The sequence below is a fragment of the Eubalaena glacialis genome, chromosome 3, assembly GCF_028564815.1.
Source record: "Eubalaena glacialis isolate mEubGla1 chromosome 3, mEubGla1.1.hap2.+ XY, whole genome shotgun sequence".
Taxonomy (NCBI): Eukaryota; Metazoa; Chordata; class Mammalia; order Artiodactyla; family Balaenidae; genus Eubalaena; species Eubalaena glacialis.
In genome coordinates, this window is record NC_083718.1 from 77,299,475 (window position 1) to 77,326,270 (window position 26,796).

At 46.0% G+C, this 26,796-nt stretch overlaps 1 protein-coding gene and 1 pseudogene across 1 annotated transcript in view; both read right to left on the reverse strand.

Annotated features, from left to right (window-relative positions):
- Nucleotides 1-1,661: 1,661 nt before the first annotated feature.
- Nucleotides 1,662-26,796, reverse strand: part of ATP1A4 (ATPase Na+/K+ transporting subunit alpha 4) — a 30,931-nt gene continuing 5,796 nt past the window's right edge. Inside the window, 16 exon segments of the mRNA XM_061185841.1 lie at nt 1,662-1,690; nt 1,974-2,065; nt 4,292-4,393; nt 4,487-4,617; nt 7,396-7,541; nt 8,805-8,928; nt 9,085-9,239; nt 11,042-11,210; nt 11,531-11,681; nt 12,082-12,218; nt 16,851-17,023; nt 17,169-17,358; nt 21,290-21,411; nt 21,595-21,711; nt 21,948-22,146; nt 23,656-23,924. Of these exon segments, the coding sequence (XP_061041824.1) occupies nt 1,662-1,690; nt 1,974-2,065; nt 4,292-4,393; nt 4,487-4,617; nt 7,396-7,541; nt 8,805-8,928; nt 9,085-9,239; nt 11,042-11,210; nt 11,531-11,681; nt 12,082-12,218; nt 16,851-17,023; nt 17,169-17,358; nt 21,290-21,411; nt 21,595-21,711; nt 21,948-22,146; nt 23,656-23,924 (2,306 nt within the window).
- On the reverse strand, nt 19,997-20,097 carry LOC133089226 (U6 spliceosomal RNA; annotated as a pseudogene).

Genomic DNA, 26,796 nt, shown 5'->3' on the forward strand with positions numbered 1-26,796 from the left:
ACCCCTCCCCTCCTCCCTGTCCTCCTCTCCCATACTTTGCTCTATACTTTCTATTCAAATCCTTCCCTCTAGGCCCCTGCCTTCAGGCTCAGCCACCGATATCAAATGACCCTAAGTTGGGGCCTCTGTATTTTTAACCCACCAGACACCCAAAGCTCCTGCTACTGAAACTTGAGGAGCTGGCCCCTCCATGCTCCCCCTCCCCACCTCACTCACACACACCCTGGCCCCTCTGTCTTCCAGGGTCTGGTTCAGCCCTGTCAGCATCGGGGAAGGACCCCAGACTGATATAGCCCTGTCCCTAGGAGACCTTGTGTTGGAGGAGGGAGGGGAGCAGGTGGGAGAGAGACCTCTAGGAGGGCCCGATGTAGGGGGACAGTGGCTGGTGTACCTTACGACAGCCTGCCCTTTGCTAGTGCATGGCCTCTCACCCTCCAGACTCGTCCACGGCCCTTCCTCTATCACTATCCTATATTTTTTTCTTTTGCATTTGTATATTTTTGGCCCAGCCTTCATCGTAAGACTAGCCTGAAAAGTGGTTGAGGGCACAAGTTCTGCAGTCAGACAGACCTTGGTTTCCTCATCTATAAAACCGGGCGGGGTGGTAAGAATGTATTTGTTGTATGGATTAATGGATGGTGTGAGTAAGGCCTTTGTCTACCGCCAGACAGAATGTGCAGTCACTTAACACATGTGCTTTGTTTTTGGTGACAGTCTACGATTTCCACCAGCTTTTCTCAGCATTTCTCTCTCTCTGTATGCTGTTCGGCACAGCCAACCCTCTCCTCTAAAAGAAGCCTGAGAGTGAACCGATCCACAGGGTAAAGTGGACCAGCTCACAGAGCAAAAGCCAGCGAGTGGGTGAAGAGGAAGGAAGAGCTGCCGCCAAGGGTGGGCAGGAGAGATGCCCTAATGACTGGGGCTATGGGAACACCAATCCCTTCCTCAGAGGCGGGGCAGCGGCCCGACTTTCACCACTCACCACATGGCCCCTTCCAAGTCATTTAACCTCTCTGGACCTCAGGTTCTTCATGATGAAATAAGGTCTAGCACGAAAAGCCTATGAGTCTGTAAGTTGATCTGAGGAACTGAGTGGGCGCTGTGGCCCCTCTGTAAGGTGTGGCTCCCCTGCTCCTCTCTCACCTCCTCTGTTTCTCTGATCCCAGGACTTGTCCTGTCCTTGCCCTCTGCCGGGTTGGAGAGTGACTTTGAGGGGGTAGCCCTCAAGGGGCAAGGATGCTTGATTCTGATCCCTTCCCAGCCTCGACTCTGGTCCCTGAAAGACTTCCCCTGCCTGGCTCCCATGAAGATCTAGGGAGAGAGCATCACAGTAATCCCCATTCTCCAAAAATCAGATGCGACACATCCAGGAGCTAAGGGCTGTTGCAAACATTTACTCTTGACTGGCTACTGAGCCCCCTGCTGGGCTCCAGTCAGATGCAGGCTGGGCTCCCCTCAACCCACCACATCTCCTATCCATGGTGCCCTCAGCCCAGCCCTAGGATCACCTGTCTCTCTCATCCAAGGTTCTTCCTCCTGGCATCTCCCTGCCCCAACTAATGTGCACTCTCAGATGTTTTCCCAAACTCGTTACCCCCAACCCTCCCCCACCTGGCGCTCAGGACACCCCGATGTCATGTGAAGATCTTCCTCTGTTGAGTTTAGTAGTAGGTCTCCTTCTCTAGCCAGCCTGTGGAAGAGAAGAGACCAGAGTGAACTGGGGAAGGCATCAAGGGGAGAAAAACAGAAGGGTGAGCCCAGACAAGATGGGAGGCTTGAGGGTGGAAGGCAGGGCCCTGAGGATTGGAAGGAGCAGCGTGCTGGGGTCAAGGACCAGAGGGCAGGGTCCAGGCACAGCACAGGCTGGGCAGTGAGCTGGGGAGAAGGGCAGTGGCCCTGGAGGAGCCAGGGGGAATGGGGGAGCTGGTCAGGAGGCTGGCAAACTCTCAGGCCGGGGTGCAGGGGAGCCTCACCGCCAGGATGACGACGGATGATGAGTTTTCTGATTTCATCATAGACAAGGATGAGGACGCTGTAGGGAGTGGCACAGAGCCACCAGGTTATCCTGAAGAGAGCAAAAGCTGGTCAGCGGGAGAGGAGATAGAAGGGCCAGTGAAAGGCAGGTGCAGAGAACAGCGCCCGGGAATCGAGTGTTTCGTTTGTTGTGTGGGAGGTTGATCCCTACCTTTGAGGAGGTCAGAGCCTGGGGAGTGAGGGCGGAGGGGCCCAAGACAGGAGCATAAAAAGCCAGTGAGAACAGAAAGGGATAAATGCCATATTAGAGGTACATGCGGTGTTCACAGAGATTGTCTACCAGCTTTTGTGGAGTCGCTGAGGGAGACTTCCTTTGCTTTCTGGGTTCTCTAGACCTTGCACCCGCAAACTCCAAGCAGGATGGGTCTGAGAGTAGATGTGGGGTATATCTTGCCAGGGAATATATACACTCTTCCATATTGCAAAGATGGGGAAATCTTTTTCTTCCTGAATCTCTTCTATAGACCAGGGAGATGGACTCTGGGGAGGGGTTGAATCAGGACCACATTTGTCCCTTGGATGATAGAGAGATGGCTTAGAGCAGCATTGTCCGATAGAAATATACTGTGAGCCACATGTGATAGTTAATATTTTCTAGTAGCCACATGAAAATAAGTAAAAAGAAACAAGTGCAATTAATTTTAATATTTTATTTAGCCCCAAATATCCAAAATATTATTGTTTCAACATGTAATCAATATAAACATAATTAATGAGTTATTTTACATTCTTCTTTTTATCCCGAGTCCTCGAAATCCAGTGAGCATTTTACACTGACAGTGTATCTCAAGTCAGACACTAAATTTTCAGTGGTTAAAGGAAAATGTAGTCTAACCAAAACAATAAAGTTGTATTTAATTGAAAAATATTTGACACTGGTTTAGTTTTTAATTCAGTTAACTAAAATTATAAATTCAATTTCTCAGTCTCACTAGCCATATTTCAAGAGCTCAATAGTTGTATAAGGATGGTGGCTACCATATTGGACAGGGCAGGCCTAGGCCGTGGTTCATTACACACACACACACACACACACCCCTCAACCAATATAAACAGTTATAGACATACAGTCATACATTCATTCAACAACAATTATCATGTCTACTCTGTGTATGTGCTAGGTCCTGGGGAAATAAAAATGATGACATGATGGTCTTTGATCTCAAGAAGCTCAAGCAATCAGGGAAAAGAGGTTAGATAAACACGCAAAATAAATAATCACAGTATTAGGTGATGAGTTTTATGGTCAAGGTATGTACAAGAGTGCTTGGGAGCACAGTTAATGCTCAACCACGTTTGCTATCATTTATATGTTGACATTAATAGTAGCAACAGCTGAGCTACTATTAACAAAGTGCCCACCAGGACCCAAATGCCATGCTTCATGTATTATATGCATTTCTACCTGTAATTATCAGAACAATCTGCCAGGTGTGTGTTATCGAGACTTTGCAGCTGAAGCTGAGGCTCAGAGAGGTTACCAGCTTGTCCAAGGTCATAGAATAATATACAGTACAGCCAAAATTCAAACCTGGAATTGTTGGTATCTAAGGGCAGTGCCAATGTCTTTTATTAAACATTAATTGAGAAGCTACAGAATACAAAGCATTGTGTAAAACACTGCAAGGGACAGAAAGGTGAGCAAAGTGTGTAAACACATAGAAAATCAGTTGGAAGACCACACACTAAATTATTAATAGAGGTTACCAATGCAGGGTGGGGGAGGGGTGGGAATGAAATGGGAGTTTTGCTTTTTTCTTTATAAAAATGTTGAACGGAAAAGTTTCACGAGCATATACTAATGTAAAAAACAAAGAAACAAAAACTTGGGACTTGAACCAAACAAGGTACCAGACAATAAGAATTTCAGTATGCCCACCCACCTATATGCACATTAAAACGGATTTGCAGAAGTACAGCAGAGTTAGCCATGCATAGATTAGGCTGTTTTATGATTACACCAGCTCCAAGCAATGTGTAGCCTGGGACAGCTATACCACACATTATCAAAGAAAAGGTACCACTCTGTTAAGCACTGGTAAATCTGCTAAGTTTGCGTGTCTAGTGGGTTGCGATCACTTGGTACATTCCCTAATTCCTCCCCGGATAAGATGCGCTTGTGGGAGCACAGGCGGTTCTCTCTACATCACTGAGTGGGGCCTGCTCCCCTCTTGACTTCCCCGCTCAAACACGCCTCCTCCCATGTGCTCTCCCTGTGCCCAGAAACGCCCCGCCTTTCACCCCTCCCCTTACTCACTTGAGTGGGTACATTCGCAGGGCCACGTCCATGCCTGGAGTGTAGGACAGAAAAGCAGCCAGGAACGTCTCCTCCAGGATCCCAAATATTAGGATCTTGTTTCTGAGAGGAAATGTTTAAGGGTGTGTTGGAGGTCGGGAGGGAGAGTTAGGCGTGCAGTTTGGGAGAGTGTTGGGGCCTGTGGGCAGTGCTCACGTCATGTCCTGCTGCAAGACAGAGTTTCTGCGGGTCTTGCAGATGATGAGGTCAGCCCACTGCACAACCACGATGCTGACAAAGAAGGCCGTTTGGCATGTGAATTCCAACACCTTGCGCTGCTCGTAGGTCTGGGGGAGGGTGGGCAGAGGGGAGCCGTCAGTGTCAGGAGGGATTCAAATATGCCTCAAAGGCTTCTTCCTTCTCCTGCCTCCCCGGACCCCAAGGCTGAGATAGGTCCCCTATATAGATTCCTGCAGCCCTTCACATGTATCTCTGTCTTAGCACTTTCCATGTTGTAATTGTGAGTTGTTTATATGTTTGCCTTCCCTGACTGAGAGCCCCTCAAGGGCAAGCACCTTGTCTTATTTATCTCTGTGTCTCCTCTCCCCATGCTTCGTTCAGTGAGTGGCAGGTACTATGGCTCAATAAATATTTACTAAGAAGAAGGGTGGTGTAAGAGAAGAAGGTGGACTTCAAGAGGAAAACAGGGTCAGAGGAAATAGGTAAGGAAGATGGGGCCGGAGGAGAATCTGCATGCAGAGGGGAAAGGGATACCCGAAGAGTGGTACCAGATGGGAGGCATTCACTCATCCATGTGTTCATTCTTTCATTCACATTTTACACAGAAGGAACTAAGAGTCCGGTGGGGAAGATAAATATGCTATGTCAGCACAGTAGGTAGGTTACAAGAGGGAGATCACAGAGGTCTATGGAAACACAGGAGAGGAGCGTCTAAATTAGACTGGAGAAAAAGCCCATTTAAAAAAAAATAAAACAGCATGTGTATAAATAACCTGTAGATCAAATAAAGAATTTGAAAATATGTAGGACTAAACAATAATGAGATAGTACAGATAGAACCTCACGGGATGTGGTCAACGTTGTACTTGGAGGGAAATATAGAACCCTAAACAATTAGAAAACAAAGGCTGGAAATCGATGAGCCAAGCATTGAATTTAGAATGAGACCTGTCAGCACATTTCTGTGCATCAGATCATACCACCACTATCCCCTGCAGCCAGCTACCAAAACTGAGCCACTCCCAACATCACTTGAAAAATTTAGCTCCTGACTCACCATCACTCTAACTGCTTTGTCCTCGGTTTTGGAGATTTAAATATACATGTTGATGATCCTTCCCGTACCATGGTCTCACAGTCTTGATCTTCTCCTCCAACTGTATCCTCTACTCCGCACCCGGCTGCTTACTTCCATGGTTAAACTCCAGACATTGTCTTTTCCAATAGCCACAATTTTTCTGTGATTTTAATTTCAAGCACCTCTTTTCTCTCTGATCACTGTCTTTATCTTTCCATCTCACCTACTCTAGTATCCCAATTCCAACACTTCTTGGACTTGGACTTAAAATCCATGGACCCAATATGTTATATATTTGGCTATTATCTTTCTCCCCTCCCACTCTGTGCCCCTAACTAGAATAGAGCTCCATGAGAGCAGTAACTTGGCCATTTTTGTTCACTACTATATTCCAGGGACAAAACAGTACCTGGTGCATAGAAGATGCTCAACAAATACTTGCTGAATGAATGAATGGTGATCAATGGAATTACTGCTAGAGGTATTTAGAAGATAAGGAGCTATCTAGCAGTATGTAGGGTACTCCCTGGGTGGGCAGCTCTATACTCAATTATCTGAAGATTACAGCAGTGGAAGAGGCAGAGACCTTGCCTTTATGGCATTTATTCCGCAGGGCAATTGTTCTCACCCCGTTTTGCAATATCTCAAGACATCGCTGATGTAATTTGACGTTAATTCAAATTAATTATCTTTAATTTATTGTAAATAAACACGTGTCAAGCTTCATCTTGGTAGCAGGGAGATAGTATCAAGATATAAAACTAACAAGGGGCTTGATCTGAGGACTGAGGAGATGTTGACAAGGTACATAGCAATGAGGACTCTGGGCATCTTTGGACCCTGGAGCAGTGTTGGTAGCTGGGAACATTGACATCTGTTGGCCTCATGAGGCTCAGATAGTGGAAGCCTACTGTGTATGAGGGGCAATGTTCCAACAGCCCCGATTTTAACATACTTTTGAGAGACCTGCAGTTAGTTTGGTTTGGAGACATCATGGTGAAGTGGGAAAGTGTCGGGCAGGAATCAGTCCAGATTTCTAGTCCAACTGTTATAGGGATTCATTGTGGGACTTTAAGCAAGTCACTAAATCTTTCCAGTAGACCATAATGTCCTCTGTAGACTGTGTGAACTCTATGGTCCTATGATTCTAGCAAAAATTGGCGTCACATCTCCCACTGTCTTAGAAATTGAGATGGGAGTGTTCACAGATGCAAACAAGCATATTCACTAAAATTCTTAAACAAATATTGTTGGTTGGAGGGCTTCGGTTTGGACCTTATTCATCTTGGGTGTTAGGAATGACTAATACAGAGACGCATCCTCTAAGTTCAAAAAGCTTAGAAGAACAAGGAAGAGATATATAAAGAAAACACATTTTCAGATTTAAAATCATACTCTTTGACTACCCTTGGAAAAGGAGCATAACAGGTGAAAGTGGACCCAGCACTCATTTCTGGGACAATGATGATTAGAACCTGGAAAACCAGAAATTATCCCCAAAAAGTTGATTGACAAAGTAGACTTCCAGGTCCAAGGAAGCCAAAAAGACCCAGAAAGATAATGACAGACAACAGACAGTAGGAATTAACAGAAATGAAGTCATCGTAAACAAAGAGAAGAATATTTGCTGATGTGGTTGGAGATTGAGGACAAATGTTAGAAAGCTCCTGTAGGACTGGAAATGAGAATCATCTCTGTCTGCCTGGTGCCTCCATTCTCCTACTCTGCAAAAACTTGCTAAACTCACTCTTCCTCATTACTTCTTCACTCTTACTGGTCACAATCTACTACCCTACCTTTTACTCACCCACTGTTGTCCATAGCTGTCCTCCAGGTCATTGAGGTATCGATTTTCCCAGCTGATGCGGATGCCCAGCAGATCAGTAGGTTTAAAACCATTCTCAGCCAAGATCACAAAGTAGGTGAAGAATCCTGCCAGAGCCTGGATCATCCCTGTGAGTGATAGAGTCACAGGTCAGGGGAACCTGATTCAGAGAAGGATCTCAAAAGGCAGATCATAGAAGGGGTGCTGCCTGGGGCTTGCTTCTAGCAGGGTTGATGTGTGTCTGAGCTGTATTGCTGAAGATTCATGCCATTAATGATCTGATCCCACCATGTCTATAGGACTTGCCTCCAAACTCTGCCATTTCTTTCTAAGCTGTAAACTAGAGTCATCTTTAAATCATATAAGCTTAAAACTGGAAAGGACCTTAGAGGGGATTTATTCCCTCTCCCCACTGAGTGAGTGCTGGACTCCTCCCTGTCCATTCTCTCTGACACCAGGACACTCATCAAGTCCTCTCATCCCCTCGCATCTCTCCCATCTGCCCCTTGCCTCTCCCTTGGTCAAAACCTCCACCCCCTCATGCCTGGACCACGGCTATGGCTGACGTTAATGTTTACCTACTGACCACAGATCTGTGCACTGTGTAGGTACCAGTGGACATTGATTCTTACAACAATTCTGAACTATCATTTACATTTCATAAGTGGGAAAACTGAAGCACGAAAAAGACTCAGTCATTGTCCAGGGTCATACAGGTCGTGAAATTGGGATTCAAACATAGGTATGGCTCCTAAATCTGTGCTTTTTTTCTATGTGTTTCCATCTCTAGATATTAGGATTGTCTCCTCTGTCCCCGTCTCTTTCCTGTACCCCTATCGTGTCTAGCAACTCAAGGACAAAGACCTCTAATGGCGCTCAAATGTCTTTCAAGGCTGGCCCCGCTATAAATGCTACCTGTGTCCACAGCCTCATTTTCCACTACTTCTTTATCAGGAATAAGCGCGCCACCAAACTGGTTTATTCACTCTTCAACAATCAGGTATCCTCCGGGCCCCCAGGCCGGACCATCCATTTATTAGTCTAAACCCTATCTTCCAGCACCAAGTTTAAGTCCTGTTTCCTCCATAAGGCCTCTCCAACTGTCCTCAAGATTGGTGAGTCCTCTTGCTTTGTACTCTTGCAGTATGTCCTACCTATACTCATTTGGCACTTGGAGAACAACTTGCCATCATTTTATGTATTTTTGCTCCTTTTTGACTAGACTCTTAAGTCAAGGGCAGATCAGAGATCAATGTTTTTTTGTGTCCCAGGGCCCAGCACAGTTTGTTGTTAAGAAAATATCTCCCTGACTTCCAAACCAAGATTGGTCCAGTGGCCACGCCGGTGCAGCCGCTCCCCGCTCCCTTCACCCCTCATTCCTCTGGCCGCACCAATCTGTCCGTAGGCAATGCCAGTGAGACGGTCATTCACCAGCTTATCAGTCTTTGGATTCCGTGGAGCCCTCTTCATGATGTCACTTTCAGCTGACTCATAAGCCAAGGAGATAGCAGGGACCTGGAGGATGGAGGGTGGAAGTGACAGGGAACACACAGTTCAGAAGGAAACTCAGAATTAACTCGAGCTCTGCCCCTCTCCCTGGACACAGATTTTTCCTACTCCTCAGTCCATTTCACAGGAGTTCCATGAGCTGGATCCCAGCTTAGTCCTCACCATGTCAGTGCCCAGGTCAATGCAGAGGATGGTTATGGTGCCCAGAGGCAGGGGGATATCGAGGATGATGAACAGCAGGAAGGGGGTGATCTCGGGGATGTTGCTGGTCAGGGTGTAGGCGATGGATTTCTTCAGGTTGTCAAAGATCAGGCGGCCTGGGAAGGATGGTCAACCTTCTGTGAGAAGCACAGAGAGTTCACACCTCCCACAAAGCAGCTCCTGGACAGAGAGACCACTACAAAGCAGTGTCGCAGTCCATGAAAGGGTCCGAAGGTCTTAGGCCTTGGCAGCCCCAGTTTTGTTTCTAAATTGTGTGACTATTAATTAGAGCCATGATTTATTAAAGTGCCATATCTGTATACTCTTTGTTCTTGGGTTCAACATGGCTACTATCATCTGATCTCTGAAAATTAAGCAGGGTGGGGCCTGTTAATACTTAGAGATGTCTGAGAATGCCCATACAAAAGCCATTAGAAGATTAAGGCTGATTCACAGTAACATGGATGGACCTAGAGGTTATCATACTAAGTGAAGTAAGTCAGACAGAGAAAGCCAAATATCATATGGTATTGCTTATATGTGGAATCTAAAATATGATACAAATAAACTTATTTACAAAACAGAAACAGACTCACAGACATAGAAAACAAATTTAGGGTTACCAAAGGGGAAAAGGGGGAGGCAGGGAAGAGATAAATTAGGAGTTTGGGATTAGCAGGTACAAACTACTGTATGTAAAACAGATAAACAACAAGGTCCTACTGTATAGCAGAGAAAACTATATTCAATATCCTGTAATATACTATAATGTGAAAAGAATATGAAAAAGAATATATATGTATATATATGTATATACACATATATGTATGTATGTATCTATCTGTATCTGAATCACTTTGTTATACACCAGAAACTAACACAACATTGTAAATCAACTATACTTCAATTTAAATAAAAGTCTGAAGTGGAAAGAGCCTGGGCTTGGGTTCCAGTTCCATTTTCTGCCATAACTAGCTTGTGATCTTGGGCACCCCTCACCTTCATTCCTCCTGCCTTGCAAGATGGCTTGAGTCCTTCCCTGACAACCTTTTCTAATATCGTCATCCCTCCCTCCACTCCCTGCTTTACTTATTTTTTTCCATTGCACTTGTCTTCTTTTATTATACTGTTCAGTTTACTTTATTGTCTGTCTGTCTCCACTGGAAATTAAGTTACACAAGGGCAGGGATGTGTGTTTTTATTCCCAATTGTAGTAACCCCAGCATCAAGAATGGTGCCTGGTACATAGTTGATACTCAGAAAGTTTATTGAATTGAGTGGATATAAAATACTGAGGATCATGCAAGGTCTCAATACTGAGGATCATACAAGGTCTAAATAAAATGTTAACTATTACTATTATGTGGATTGTCATAGATTTTAATAACATAGCTCCAGGCAGAAATCAGAAATCAGGGAGCCTGGGAAGCAGAATTCTGGGGTTCTCCTGTACGCCAATGGGTATTGTCTCTGGGAAAGATGGGGCTTAATTTAGCTCATGCAGTCAATTCATAGATCAGGCTCCAGCTGATCTTGACATGTCAACATCATTCAGACAACAGGTTGCTAGAAAGTCCTCCTGAGGTTGTGGAGTACAGAGTAGTCTCACGGTATAGCTACACCCTGAAACTTACTGTAGACCCACTTGAATCCCCATGAGAGAAGAAAAACAATGCTATGCTGCACTAGAGCCCCACTCTCCCTAGAAAATCTGGACTTTCCTCCAATCTCATAAGGGCTCCAGATAGTGATGTTCTAAGTACCAGCTGAATCTAATTTGCAAAATTTTGACTTACAGTGATTTCTCCCAGTCTGTACAGGAGGTTGGAGGATGGGCAAAGGGAATGAGAATAATGTATACCGACTCTCACCTGAGTCTGAGGGCCAAGTCCCTACCCTGGGCACCCTGCTTCCTCACCCTCCTTCATTCCTGTGACGATGGAGGCAAAGTTGTCGTCCAGCAGGATCATGTCGGCTGCCTGCTTAGACACATCAGAGCCAGCGATGCCCATGGCAATGCCGATGTCTGCCTTCTTCAGCGCGGTGGAGTCGTTCACCCTGTCCCCTGTCACCGCCACAATGGCTCCCTGGGTGAAACACAGAGGGAGTGAAATAATTATTGTGTCAGATTCAGGACCCATCCCAAAGGTCAGTTTGATTCCATCATCCCTTGTTTCTTGATGTAATCATGCTTGGTTTAGGCCTCTTGGCCCTTCCTTCTCCTGCACCTCCTGAGATAACAAAACTCACAGGGAGCCCCCAGATGGATGCCTGTCTCAGGGGTTCACGATGGGATGCTCTCTGGAGCCTCCTCTAGCCCAGCCCACACATTCCTATGCTTGGTTTGGGGCTGGGCTGTGCCACGTGATTCCCTCCAGATTCTCCAAGCCTCCTTGGTCTCCCTTACCAGCCTCTGACATCCCTCTACAATGATGAGCTTCTGCTGGGGGGAGGTCCGAGCAAACACGATCTCAGTGTGGTTTTGGAGGATCTCATCAAGCTGCTCTGAGTTCATATTTTTTAGTTCTGAGCCATGCACCACAATGGCTTTGACATCCCTGAGGGAGAGGAATTTCAAAAGGCTAGTTCAGAGTGTTGAGAATTCACCAGGTGTCCTGGTGCCCTCTAAGCCATCTTTGCTATAACCTCCTTGTTTCTCCTTTCAACCCCATCTCCTCACTTGTCCCCAGCCACGCACTGTCCCCAGATTGGCACATTGCATTCCTTCCCTCCTTTCCCACCTCCTCCTCCCTCTTCTCTACCTCCTTCTTTGTCCCACCTTCATCGGAAAACCCACTGACATAGTTGCTTGGTCATTTTCCTATTATGTTTTACTTTGCAGTAAGTAAACTCTGCACATCCTACCTATAGAAAGAACCTCCGAAAATGTTAGTGGGTGAGGCAGGCTAAAGATGGAGGGAAAAAAATGGCAGATCTGAGTTCTTTCAGGGATCTCACCTGGCATTGACCTGGCTGACAGGGATCTTGAGCCGGGCAACAATGTCCTCTGCTGTCTCGGTGCCTTCTGAGATGATGCCCACACCCTTGGCAATGGCCTTGGCTGTAATGGGATGATCCCCTGTTACCATAATCACCTGGGTTGGAAGGGGAGGGAAAAGGAGCAGAATCATCTTCAGGGAGGTCCCGGGTCCTTCACCTCTCTCTCTCAGAACTAACAGATCACTGCTTTCATTCCACAGGGGTTTAAGTAGCTCATTCTCAAGAACTTGTGCTGTTAATCAAAAATCTTGCTATGGTGGCTTCAACCCATGGGAGTGGGTCAGGGCCATCAGACCATAAAACACAGGACAATTTGAGCTCTAGTTTTCCCAGGAATAAATCAGGGATTTGGGTGTATTTACTGTATTCAGAATTTCATTTAATTGCTCCAGAAGCTATTCTGACTCTTTAAGCTCAAAGACAGAAACACCTACCCGCAGAACAGTGGTAATAAAGGAACGTCTTGAATAATCCATCTGCCTAGCAAAATTTCATCTAGGCCCTCGTTCATTTCGGTCCTCAGTCTACCTTTCTTCTTCCCACTGCCTCCTCGTGCCCCTGGGTTCCAGCCCTTTTCTTTTTTTTTTTTAATTAATAGCTACTTTATTTATTTATTTATTTATTTATTTTTGGCTGTGTTGGGTCTTCGTTTCTGTGAGAGGGCTTTCTCTAGTTGTGGCAAGCGGGGGCCACTCTTCATCGCGGTGCGCGGGCCTCTCACTATCGCGGCCCCTCCCGTTGCGGGGCACAGGCTCCAGACGCGCAGGCTCAGCAGCTGTGGCTCACGGGGCCAGTTGCTCCGCGGCATGTGGGATCTTCCCAGACCAGGGCTCGAACCCATGTCCCCTGCATTAGCAGGCAGATTCTCAACCACTGCGCCACCAGGGAAGCCCTCCAGCCCTTTTCTGGATACCTGGGGCCAGCCCTAGTCCTGTCCCTTTCCTCCCCAAAGATCAGGTGCTCGTGCTCTGTGCTCTTCTAGCCTTCTGTTCTTTTAGTCCTCCTCACATCTCTGTGTGATGGCTTGTCTGTCTGTCTCCCCTGCTGGAGAGAGTGGGGCTGTGCCTATGATTCCTTGTTAAGTTTCCAGCCCTAGCATAATTCCTAGCACATAGTAATCCATCAACAAGCAATTACAGAATGAAGGAAGGATCGCTTCCTGGGAACCACTGCCCATGGTTCCCAAGTGTCCTCCAAGCACATAATTCTCAGGCTCTGGTGGGAGGGAGAAGGGAACTATCTGACTGTGGCTGAACTAAGAGCAGAGGTCCTGGAAAGGTCAGTCTGCTTACTTCCAGAGCGTGGAAATAAGCCTCGAAGGAGTTTTCCCATGAGCCCTCCTCATTCCACACTGGCATAGACGGCTTGCTGGAAGGAGTGCTGACTAAGCTGGGATTACCAGAGACTCAGGAAAGGTGTGCGGTGAGCAGTTACCCACACCACTGGTTTCAAGTGCCCTGGCTTGGTTGTGGGTCACTGGGGCCTCACCAAGCTCGGTCTGTGGGGCACAAGGTAACTGGTGAGGATCTTAGAGGGAACTGCACAGAAGATTAGAAGATTCCAGAGGTGGTTCAGATTGAGCCCTCAGTGATGCCTTTCCAGGCTTACAGTGCCCTGAACGTTTCCTACTGGTTCATCAATGACCTGTAGGACATGTGTGGTAGCTAGCCCAGCTTGACCACTCAGATGGGCCGATCTACAGTAGTTTCTGGAAGTATCACCTCCATGCCAGGCCGGAGAAATAAAAACAAAGTCAGTCACCCCAAGAGTGAGTTCCTAGGACACAATTTCACAGAACATTGAGATGCATACATACAATAGAAGCGCAGTTCTACAAAGAATGGCTCCCTTTGAAGTAAAGAGCATCTAGTAGTTTCTGGAATTTGTCAAGTACTAAAGGAATTTCGTTTCCAACTTCTCGGTGCTGACTGTACCTCTGGTGTTCCCACGCAGTCTTGCCAGCTGCCCTCTTGTTCCCTTGGACTCTCTTCCCCCAGATCAGACCCATCTGAGAGAAACGGTCCAGTGTTGGTGACCATTCTGTAGGCCCTCACGGCTCAGCTGCAGTTCTTAGAGGGGGCTGCGTTCATAGCAGGGGCCAAGTATCTTCGTACTACTAAGGGCCTCAGGTAGTGGCAAATAGGATGGCATCATTTTATTTTAGTTTTTTTGTTCTTTTTTTTTTTGGCCATGCCAGGCAGCATGTGGGCTCTTAGGTCCCCAACCAGGGATCAAACCCGCGCCCCCTGCACTGGAAGGGCGGTCTTAACCCCTGGACTGCCAGGGAAGTCCCTTATTTTAGTTTTTTTTTTTTTTTAATTTCCTGTGGAGATTTTATTGAAATCATATCAAATTTATAGATTACTTGAGGGAAGACTGACAATTTTGCAATACAGTTTAAGAATACAGTTTAAGGGACTACTCTTTGTTGTGGTGCGTGGGCTTCTTATTGTGGTGGCTTCTCTTGTTGCAGAGCATGGGCTCTAGGTGCATGGGCTTCAGTAGTTGCAGTGCGTGGGCTCAGTAGTTGTGGCACGCAGGCTCTAGAGTGCAGGCTCAGCAGATGTGGCACACGGGCTTAGTTGCTCCGTAGCATGTGGAATCTTCCCGGACCAAGGCTTGAACCCGTGTCCCCTGCTTTGGCAGGCGGATTCTTAACTGCTGCGCCACCAGGGAAGTCCTATTTTAGTTTTTTAAAATTAAGTTTGTTCCAAAAGGTCTGAACACGTGGCTCTGAGAAATACCAGTCCCACAGTCAATTGTAAAAACTTTGCCAGCCTCTTTCAGCAGCCTCATCACATCCATCAGCTTGGCATCAACACCATTTTGGAGTTGACCTTGGAAGGGTCTCCCCTATGGGACAACCCCCTGTATAACCATTACATTTTGTCCTCCTTGAAGGATGGCCTCATGTGTACATCTTACATTTCCCTAGAGGGAAAAGGGGGTGATTCAAAATTCCTTACCAAGTCTGCCAAATTTCTGTCAGCTTCAGGTCCAGAAGAAGTAAGAAATTAAAATGTAAACCTGTGCCCAGAACAAGGGCTGGCCCAGAAAGCACCAGGCCTCCTGCTTCAGGTGTCAGCTCCAGGCCAGCCGGAATCCTCCTCCACCGTTACCTATCACAGCTTGCTCTGCCTCAGGCCGTGACCGTGTCCTGCTCTGGCAGGCCACCTGGCTCAAATTACCTCTTTGTCTCCTAGCTGGGCCTCCCCCCCAACAGTAGGCACAATTGTAACTCTCCTTCTTGCTCAAGGGATCCATAAATTCCCAGATGAGATAAATTTTAGGCTGTGTTATTATGTGCACAGCAATAGCACAATGCACAATAATAACCACAATGTTATTCCTCATGCTGGCAGCCCACCTCAAAGCTGAGAAAATGCAAATGAACCCCTTCTCCATTTATCTCCCACAGTATGTACGACGTGGTACCTTACAGAACCACGGAGGAGTATCAAGATATGTGGTTATCCTATGCAGACGTGTTATAATAATGCTGTCTCCGCAAAGAACTGTACCACCCCAAACATCTTGTAGTAATTAGGGAATTCACTCAGAATAATTTCCTATATCCATTCCTTGGTTCCCACTGTAGTGACCAATCATTGTACTTAGTGTAGCCCAGGCTGCCACGAGACAAACTGCCAATGGTCAAAGGTCAAGATGAAGCCATCTCTAACAGACAGCATCCAGTTCTCCTTAAATACATCTAGCCCCACCCCCTCCAACCTGCCCTCCCAGATATTCCCAGAATATCAGGTATGAGCAGGGAAGGTGACAATACCTAATCTATGAAGATGTATAGGAGTCTTAGAATTTGAAATGTGGGATACAGAACATCTCAGAATTAGAGGAATTTTACTGCTGCTATCCCATGAAGTCCAAAGCCCACCCTGATTAAAGAGGAATTCCCATCTCTGGGTTTGTTCTGCAGCTGTGTTTTACTCTTGGACCACTTCGTTTTGGTTTCTAGCTTTTACTCCTGGACGTACACCTGTTAGGGCAGCTGCTCACCCTGAAGTCAGATCCGTTGAGGGCCCCCAACTCTCAATCTCTCATTCTCACTAGTGCCTGTTCCAGGCCCCCAGCCCTCTTGGCCTCACCCTTTTTACAACCCATCCAGCAGTACATTTATATGACACCTTCTACCACTTTGCTATCCTAGTGTGGCCTGCAGACCAGCAGCAATGGCATCAGCCGGGAGCGTGTTAACAAATGCAGAATCTTGGGGTGTCCTAGTCCTACTGAATTAGGATTTGCATTCCAACAAAACCCCCAGGTGATTCACATGCACATTAGTTTGAGAAGCACTGTCCTAGGGTGATGGTTCTCAAATTTGTCTGCACATCAGAATCTCTGGGAAAGTTTTTACAAATACAGATGCCTGGGTCCCACCCTGAGCGTTTCTAGTTGAATGGGTCTGGAGTATGGCCAAGGCATCAGATTTTTAAAGCTCCCCTGGTGATCCCATTTTATTTTTTAATTTTATTGAAGTATAGTTGATCTACAATGTTGTGTTCATCCCCTGGTGATTCTAATGTTCAATGCAAGGCAGGATTCTAACTACAGAGGACACTTATTATTAAGTTCTCTCTTAAGACTGCAACTCGCAAGCTTGGGAAGCAGAAATCAGTTCAGTTAAACCAAGAACCTACTCTGTCTGAGGTTTTCTACTGTTGGTCCAGTTTATAAGTGAGGGACATCTAGGATGCTCCAGTGTTTACCTTAATCCCGGCACTCCGACACTTGCCCACGGCATCAGGCACTGCAGCTCGGGGAGGGTCAATCATGGAGATGAGCCCCACAAAACAAAAGTTATCCATGGGAAAATTGATTTCATTGGTGTTAAACTTGAGTCCCTTGGAGTAAGTGTTCGGCAGATTCAAGAAGCAGAACCCTGGAGAGAGACAGAAGAAAGGACCAGTCGTCATTCCACTGTCTATGTCTCTAGCCTGCTCGCCCCAACCTCCTAGATATTTCACCCCACAAATAATGACTGTTTTGATGCCACTCTTCAAAGGCTTCTCCCACAGCCCCCTCACCTAGCACGCGTTCCCCCAGACCTCCCAGTTCCAAGTAGGCATTCTGGAAGGCTTCCTTCATTTCATCATCCATTGGGTACTCCTGCCCTTTCAGAAGGTAAGTAGAGCAAAACTCCAAGATCCTCTCAGGCGCCCCTTTCATCATCAGTACGTGGGTATGGGAGCCGTCCTCCCGAAGGTGGATGGACATCTAGGGAGAGGAGAGGAATAGGAGGAGAGAGCGAGAGTTGGGGCAAAAAAGCAAGGGTAAGGTTTTTGAGGGTAAAGCCGACAGGCAAGCTGTGTCATACCTCCATTTCCTTTGTCCCCTAAACCAGCGCAGCCCCCCTCCCGCCAGCCAGATCTGACCTTTGGTTGAGCCCACCCCTCCTCCCTTGCAGGAACCCCCAGCTTGGTATTATTTGCACAGGAATCTGTTATCTTCTCAGCCAGACTGGACGTTAAGGGCAGCCCAGGCACTCTCCCCTCCTGCTTCCTCTCTGCCTGGGTGGCTAGAAGCAGAAGTCATGGGGCCACAGAGACAGCAGAGTAGACAGGGAAGAAAACTTAGAGTCAAACATCTGTGCTCTAGGGCCAGCAGGAATGCTTTCTTAGCTTTATGACCTCAGGTCAGTCCACTTAACCTCTCCAAACCTTAGCTCCTTTGATAAAATGTAAAAGGCTCTGCGTTGCCCACTTCATTGGGTTTTTATAAAAGAAAGATAGTATTTGTAAAGAATATATTGAAAAACACTGACAGTTCTTTACCACGGTTGTTTGAGCCTGAAGGACGGGATTAGGACAAATAGTAATAACAACACTTATTGAGCACTTACTATGTGCCAGCCACTGTTCCAAGTGCTTTACATGAATTGTCATTTAATCCTCTCAGCTACTACCCTGTAGTAGTACTATCAATTTCTTTATTTTATAGATGACAAAACTAAGGTTAAGCTGTGATCAGAATCACACAGCTAGAAAGTAGAGGCTGTCAAGGAAAGAACCCAAATAGACTCACTTTAGAACATGCTCTCTTAACCAACCTATGCTCTAAGTTCTTTGTTAACTCTGTCATCACATATTTAGTGATGAAGTCTACTTAAAATTTATGATTGTTGCTTTGTTTTTATTAATACTGTCTTTTATTTTTTCCCAAAAGAATAAAGTTATCTATTCACTTTGAGTTACCAAACTCTTTAGGCATTCTGACTTGTTTAGTTTGACACTGAATTGTGGTTGCTTCTTATATTTTTATGTTCATTTTTGGGACTGATGAATAAACTGTTTTCCAAGTGTTGCCAGTAAAATTTGTATAATCACATCTTTAATAATTTTGTTTATATGTTGAATATACTGTTATTTTGTGTTTATGATTTTTTTTTACCAATAAACAGAACACGTCTCAAAACCAAAAAAAAAAAAAAAAGAATATATCGAAAACTGTGAAGCACAATGCAAAAATTGGTTAGCCATTCTAGCCCCCTGTTGCCTGGAAACACGGCACGGCCCCTGAGAGGGGCTCGACGGTGCGAGTTGGGGGTCCCTGTGGCTCAGCTGGGGAGGGGAGGGCGTAGTCAGGAAGGGAACCTGAGGAGACCACTTGAGGACAGAGAAATAAGATCAGTTTCATTTTTCATTTTCCTGTGATCTCTGATCTGGGAAAAGGAGCTGTCTCTGGGTTTCCTCTTATGATCGACAGGAAATTCCTGCTACATAGCCTGTTGGGTAACAAAATCAGCACATTGAGAGGAATTGAGCCTGTGGTACCGAGGGGACCAGACTGTACTGGCCCAAGGAGAAGCCGGGTGGGAAACCTGGGTGTAAAATGTGGTTAAAACGGCTTCTTTGGAAACTTTCCCAAAACTGTTATATTCAAAATATGCTTAAGCAGTTAAGAGGGAAAACCTTAACTCACGTAAGCAGAAAGCTGTAAAAAAATTTTTAAAAAATTTTCTGAGCACTTAAAACCTCTTTGTTGACTATTTATTGGAGATTATCAGAGATGACAGCAAGACCTGCTTAAGCTAGTAATTTGGACACAGAAACATCACATCTTGATAGAAAATTACAGGTGAAAAAGATGGGAGAAATCTGGAAATATCAGAACAGAGAAACTTCTTCCTTTCATTTTGATCTCAGAGACGGAAAGAGACCAGGCCTTGCAAACGACCGCCAGGCTAAGATGTCCTTTGCAGACCGGAGCCTCTGACTGCCCCAAGAACAAGCTGATTAAGGCAGGTTGCTCTTGGGTACGGAGCAAAAGGAGCCAGAGGGGTTTTCTTGGCCCCCTAAGCAAGCCCCGCCAGAGCTGGGTAGCTTGCAGGCTGGCCGAGCACATTTGGTGCAGAGGAGGATTTTGCTGTTTGAACTTGATATTCAGTAGCTCAGAAAAGGCACTAACGTTGTCATTTGGGGGAAAGGTTGCTATTTTGTTGGACGTCCCATCAAATGTCATGGATATGTTTTACTTTTATTTTGAATCTTGTGGAAGGAGAGGTACCTAATTCTTTCCAGTCGAAGGCTTTAATTGGGCCCTGCCAAGCACAAAATTCCTGTCTGGTTAGTGAGGTCACTAAACGTCAGGAAAAAGTGGAAATAAGTTGGCAGTTTGGGCCTAGGGGACCTATCTTATTACACTGACGAAAAGTCAGATGAGACAAAAAAACTATGAATCTGTTTCTTTAACTTTTACTCGTTCAGCATTCAGGGTGAAAATATAGGTAATTTGGTTTAAAAAGATCTGTATAGCTTTTGTTATTTTGTTATTATGGCTTTTTTTGGTTACAAAAATTGTTTTTTCTTGTGACGAAAACTTTTAAGATCTATTCTCTTAAGCAACTTTCAAATATAAAAGTATGGACCGCCTCATGAATTTGCCTGTCATGCAGGGGCCATGCTGATCTTCTCTGTATTGTTCTAGTTTTAGTGTATGTGCTGCTGAAGTGAACACTATTATGTGTTTTTTAAGACACAAAACCAAGGCTTCCCTGGTGGGGCAGTGGTTGAGAATCTGCCTGCCAATGCAGGGGACACGGGTTCGAGCCCTGGTCTGGGAAGATCCCACATGCCATGGAGCAACTAGGCCCATGAGCCACAGTTACTGAGCCTGCGCGTCTGGAGCCTGTGCTCCACAGCAAGAGAGGCCGTGATAGTGAGAGGCCCGCGCACCGCGATGAAGAGTGGCCCCCACTTGCCGCAACTAGAGAAAGCCCTCTCACAGAAACAAAGACCCAACACAGCCATAAATAAATAAAATTAAAAAAAAAAAAAAAAAAAGACACAAAACCAAAACTGACTTTTGGGAGTTGAATTTCTTCTCTGTTACCCACACATGATGTCTGACCTTTACGGTAGTGCATGAATTTGGAGAATTCCACTACCCTAAGTAAATCACGATTGTCCCGTACAAGTCAAAGCTTAGCTGCTAGAGCTCCCATCATGGTGATGCCACCGTTCCCTCCTTTCCACACTTTCCTCAGTGTGCCAGGGTTCTCACGTGGGAGGCAAGTACTGGGTTTCTTGTTCCTCACATGGATTTTACTGTTCGGGCCACTACTGTCCCTCCCTCAGCATTTCTCCTTCCCTTGTCAGTCCTCCCTGGATCATGGACAAAATGGCCCTGGGAAAACAGCTTCGCAAACACTCTGGAAAGCCCTGACCACCTACCTGACAGCAGCTGCTAGAACTGCAGGCATGGAATGAAAAGAAATATTTGATGACTAGTGAGATAAGATGCCTCAGGGAAGTGACTGGCAAATCCAACATATTCTGCAGCAGCAAATTTCACAGTTGCCACAGAGACGCCTCTAACGTGACTTTCCCCAGCTAGCCTTTAACGTGACTTTCCCCAGCCAGGCTTTGCTGCCTATGGACATTTCAGAGCGCACTTTATGACTTGCTCTCTGCACAAGTGGCATAGCCTCAAGTCTGCTTATGACTGAATGCCTCTTCCTTTATCATCTATGCCTGCATTTACCTGTTTGCCACTTTCCCTTAAGGTGAACCTTCCTCCTAACTGGGGTGCTGATTATCCACCGTATCTGTTCTACAGCTCAGACATAAAGGCAAAGGCAAAACTCCCGTTTCCCCAGATGACAAGCCCATCCCCCACTGCTATTTTCCTACCTTTGTTGGTTCTGTGCCTGGTACTTGTTGGTAGAATTAAAGGGAATTTCTGCCACCTTGGGGCTTTTCTCTCTCATCTCCTTCACAGAGCTGTAAGACTGCTCGATGAACTTGAGGAGGGCTGACTCAGAAGCATCCCCTGCAGGGATGGGGTTGGTATAATGAGCCCGAGAGGCAAGGCACCTGGGCTTGCCGGTGGTGTCAAGGAGAGGAACAGAATGGGGAGGGGTGCTGGGGGCATCACCGAGGGCCAGGAAAGAGATATTGAGGGGAGAGGGCAGGTTATACCCTGGATACTGAGGTACCCTTTACTCCCTTGGGCCTGACACCTTAGCTATGGGAAGGTACTCCTGATTAGCCTTAAAATCAGCCCGGTTGCAGAGGCCAGCGATTAGGGCCAGGATAAACCAGGTATCAGAGCCCTTGGCAAATGAATTCCCTAGGGAGAGAGAACAGAACAGTGAGCAGGGATAGGAGAGCTTAAAGCAGGAGTTTATTCACACCCCTTCTGCGCCCAGATGCTTCTCAGAGACAACATTCCATCTCCTCCACGCCCCCCTGCTCTCCTCTCACTTTGCAGCTACCTTCTTGCTGTCTGGACTCAGCACGCCCTCTCAGTTACTCATCACATTCCCCACATCCTTCCACTCTCCGACCGCCAACGCCACTAGTCACCAGTCTGTTCTTCGCTGGTGTCGGCCTCATAGATGGTCCTGTCGAACCACAGGTGGGCGACGGTCATGCGGTTCTGGGTGAGGGTGCCCGTCTTGTCGGAGCAGATGGTGGAGGTGGAGCCCAGCGTCTCCACCGCCTCCAGGTTCTTCACCAGGCAGCTCTTCCGAGCCATGCGCTTGGCTGTCACGGTCAGACACACCTAAGGCCGTGAACAGGGGAGAGGGGACACGGAGAGGAGAGCCCAGCTGCTCACAGCACTTTGTGTTTTTGGAAATCTGATCGTTTTTACTGCTCTTTTAATTTTTTATATTTATTTCCCTTTTGTTACCACCTAGTCTTTAGAAACCCCATCTGTGGCTATGGGAAAGGAAATTAGGAAAGTGATTTCGGTTTGTACTTTATGGCAGAGTTTCAAAAAAAGAGTGCTTTCCTTTACCAGGGTCTCATAGAGAATGATCTCCTATTCCTCCTGGAATATTCCTCTCCCCCTCGATCCTTTCATCTTTTCTATTCTGCAGCCTCTTCTCCATTCAAGTTCAAGCCACACTTCTTTCTCAAGTCCAGTCTTTCCAGGGACCACGGTGAGAGCTAACCTTTGATTGTGGTATAAGTTGCTCTGTGTGGAGGAGGGTTGTACCAGTAGTTTAAAAAAGGAATGGGGAGGAGAGAATGATGAAACTGAGAAGGACTGTTGCAGCGCTGAAAATGACTTGAGAAGTCACTTAAACCAAAAGATTTTTGTTGACCATAAATCCAGTGAAAGTCAGGTGTGGGGCAAGGTTGTTTTAAAAACGAATGAATTCTTAGGCTGCGGTTATGTACAGAATTCTAATCATGGAGTTATTATTTATTTACAAAATATCATGAGTACTAATGTTTTTGTGCTAGTCCAACCACACCCTGGGTATTATTCTCATTTCCATTTTAAGAAGGGTATTGATAAAGGAGAGCATACCCCAAACAGGTGATCCGCAAGACAAGGGGTCTGAAGATCGTGTCACAGGAAGAAGGGCTAAGAGAAAAGGGATTATATGACCTCTCCCCTGGAGAGTTTGAGGGGACATAATGGCTACTGTCAAAGATCTAAAGGGTAGGTTTGTAGAAGAGAGAGATTTGACTTATTTTGTATTTCTTCAGATGGGAAAACTGGGACCAAACAGGGAATCATATGTCTGCCCAACATAATGAAATCTAACTAGAGCAATCCAACAATGAAATGAGGTCAGATAAAAAGGGGTGGGCTTCCCATGACTAGAAATCATCATCATCGCCTACAGATTTTATACAGGATATTCGGCATTGGTTGAAAGGTTGAATTTATATGGGCTTGGGAGTCCTTTCCAGTAAGATTCTATAATCCTAAATTAATCTTCTTCTATGAACCAATGAATAAATTGAGGCCTGGAGTGCAGTGAGTTGGCCAGGTTCACCAGCCAGTACACCCAGGACAGGAACTCACTCCCGGTGATTGATTGCTAATCTATGCTTTCTGCATCGTAACTCACTTCTTTTCTCATTAAAGAGAGAAGGCACCAGAAAATAAGGGTGAAGGAAGTCAGTGTAATTCGGGAGCTCAATGATTTGACATCTGTATACGCATCAGAGTACTCTGCACTGGAGAGGTTCAGCCACGAAAGAGGTACTAGTGATTTCATTTCCTTGGGGTTGTTTGTCTGCCCTGGGGCCATATTCCACCCTAGCTACTCACGGTGACGGTGGCCAGCAGCCCCTCAGGCACGTTGGCCACAATGATGCCAATAAGAAAAATAACAGCCTCCAGCCAGGAGTAGCCCAAGATAAGCGAGAGCCCAAAGAAAGTGACACCGAGGAAGATGGCCACTGCTGTGATCAGAGGGATGAAGTGTTCGATCTCCACAGCAATGGGGGTCTGGCCCACTGCCAGGCCGGAGGTCAGCGAGGCAATTCGGCCCATCACCGTGGAGTCTCCTGTGGCAATCACAATGCCCCGGGCTGTCCCTGTGGATGAAGGGGGAAGTCTGAATTGGAAAGGCTGTTGTGTTTGGTTCCTACAAAGAGAAAACTGTCAACAGTCAAAAACAAGGTGGATCAAATTTTCCAGAGGAGAATCAGAGGTTTAGAGTGAGACCACGTAATTTGTTCCAACTAATACAGCAGGTGAGCGGAGAGAAGGAATTATACCCGGGGTCTGTGCAAGTCCACGGCCCACATTCCCCACGACCCGGCCCAGCCTCTGGCTTGTACAAGGACAGCCCTCCTGGGCTAACTGCATTCCCCCAAGTCAGTCCTACTCCGCTCTGCTCTCCATCCATGTTTCTGTTTTTAAAATATACCTGATATTTAGTAACAAGATGGATTAACCTCAAACACATTATGCTGAGCGAAAGAAGCCAGACCCCACAAAGACTGCATATTGTATGACTCCATTTATATGAAGTTTCTGGAGAAGGCAAAACAATAAAGACAGAAGGCAGATCCTTGGTTGCATGGGGCTGGGATGGGCACAGGCATGGGGAACTTTCTAGAATGATGGAAGTGTCCTAAAACCAGACTGTGGTAATGCTTGCACAACTGTTTGAATTTACTAAAAATCACGAAACTACAGGATACGTGAATTGTATGACATGTAAACGTACACCTCTTCAATAAAGCTGTTTCTAAAAAGTGGTAAAAAAAAAAAAAAAAAACAAGGTGGAAACTCAAGGTCCTCTGAGAGGTTATAATGTTCTACTGTCTTTACATTTCGTTTATGCAAGTGAAGGTCTCCTCATCTGAAAAATCTCTGAAGAGGTTTCACAGTTCTCCAGAGATACCCAATTTTATTGCCTAATTGCCTTCACTGTCAAGAAGGTCTTTGTTACACTTAATCTAAATCTCTTCCATTGCCTATATGTTTCTTATTTTGTCCTCAGCAGCTGAAGAGCTTCTCGAGCCCCAGGAATAGTGGTTACCCTTCTGCTAGAATCCTATGTTCCAATATCTCCCTGTCCTCTAACACAGGGCTACTCAATTTGCCGCCGCCATCCCCAGGAGACATCTGGCAAGGTCTGGAGGCATTTTTGGTTGTCACGACTGAGGTTGCTACTGGCACCTAGTGGGCAGAGAGCAGGGGTGCTGCCAGGCATCCTGCAACTCACAGGACAGCCCTCCTCTCTCGCTACCACGAAGAACAACGCGGCACAATTGTCAGTAGTGTCAAAGTTGAGAAACTCTGCTCTGACCGAGCCTCTTCCCTGTTTTGCTGGCTGGAGCCAGTCTGCCCCCTGCTGGGCGGCACAGGCTATAACATGGCCCCTGAATCAGAAGGGGAACTTGACACACCCAGGATGTAGGACACTCGTGTAGCTTGAAATGAGGGGCCCCACAAGGTTCTTTGCTCAAAATAATTCTTCCTGCTTTACCATAATGGCTGAAATTCCTACCATTAAAGTTACAGTCAGAATCACCCAGAAAAGCAACATATTATAGAAATAGCACTTATTTTCGAATCAGAAGGACTCAGGGCTAGACGTTCAACTTCCAATGTACTAGCTGTTCACCCTGGGACAAGTTACTTAAACTCTCTGAGACTCAGGTTTCCTCATCTTTAAAATGGGATAAAAGCATCTGCAAAGCTGTGAGAATTAAATGTTTTTAAAAGAGCCTAGAACAGGGTTGGGCACATAGTAGGCACTCAAATATTTGTTTCTTTCTTTTCTCCATTTAGATGAATTTAAGGTCTCCAGAAAGATGGCTAGAAAATCACACATATGCCTTGCAGGGTAGCTCTAATCTGGCAGCTCCCACGAACATCATAGCATGGAGCGGCCAGTCCATTTTCAAGGTCACCTTCAGCATTATGAGTCTGAGAGCAGGTTCTGCTCCGACCGACAGCAGACGAGTGAGGTCACTGCCATGTGAAGAGTGGTTCTGGAATGCCTCACAGTATGAGGCACTCTGCAGGTGAGCAGGAAGATACTAAAATAATTGAGAGGTGCTGAGAGGGTTTATTTTGGCAGGGGGTAGGGGTGGTTAGGGTATGGTGTCACTTATAGTCATTTTGTGCCATGGTTTAATCTAGTTCTTCATTTTTCTTCCTTCTGCTATGGTTTCCCCATGCTTGGAGAGACAGGATTTAATAACTAATCCCAATGTGTCTAGAGAGGGGGAAGGTTGATGTCAACTTTGGGGAAGGTTAAGAAGGCCAAGCCTCCCATATTCCAGGCTAGACTGACTTCTTCCTACGCCTTCTATATAATGCCAGAGAAATAGCTTACCATCTCCCCCCTACCCCCCATGAAGATGCATGAGAACCCAAAGAGAGATGTTTGTACCAGCAGCCCCGTCAAGGGACACAGTGATGAAAGCAGAGAGGCAAGGGCCTAGGATAAATGTTAAAGTGATGCTACCTGTTTGCAGATTGCACAGGGATTCCTCAGTTTAAGAGTCAAGAGCTCCTTCAACCTAGCTCCACCCTCTTGGTCACGTCTTGGGTCCCTCTAGTCTCCTATTAAAGCCTTCTCTATTCTAGTCAGATCCCTGTTTCTTAGATGGAATTCTATCATCCACTTTCCCTGTTATTTGAAGCATATAATTTGTTGATGAAAAGCCTACTTTGGAAGGACAAATCTGAGCAAATTTCTTCCTAAAATTTAATAATAGGAATCTCATGTTTTTGGAGGAAGCTTGCTAACTTGCATCTTTCTGTTCAATCAAGTTAAAAAAAATTTTTTTAATATATATTTTATTTTCTAGTTGGATTCTTCTTCAGTCTTAATGGTACTCTACTCCTTTAAGCTATTTCCAAATTAAATAATTTTATTACCAGAGGGGTCATTAGCAAGCTTTATTCCAGGGGAGGTTCTGTGGAAAGAGCATGGGCTTTGGAGAC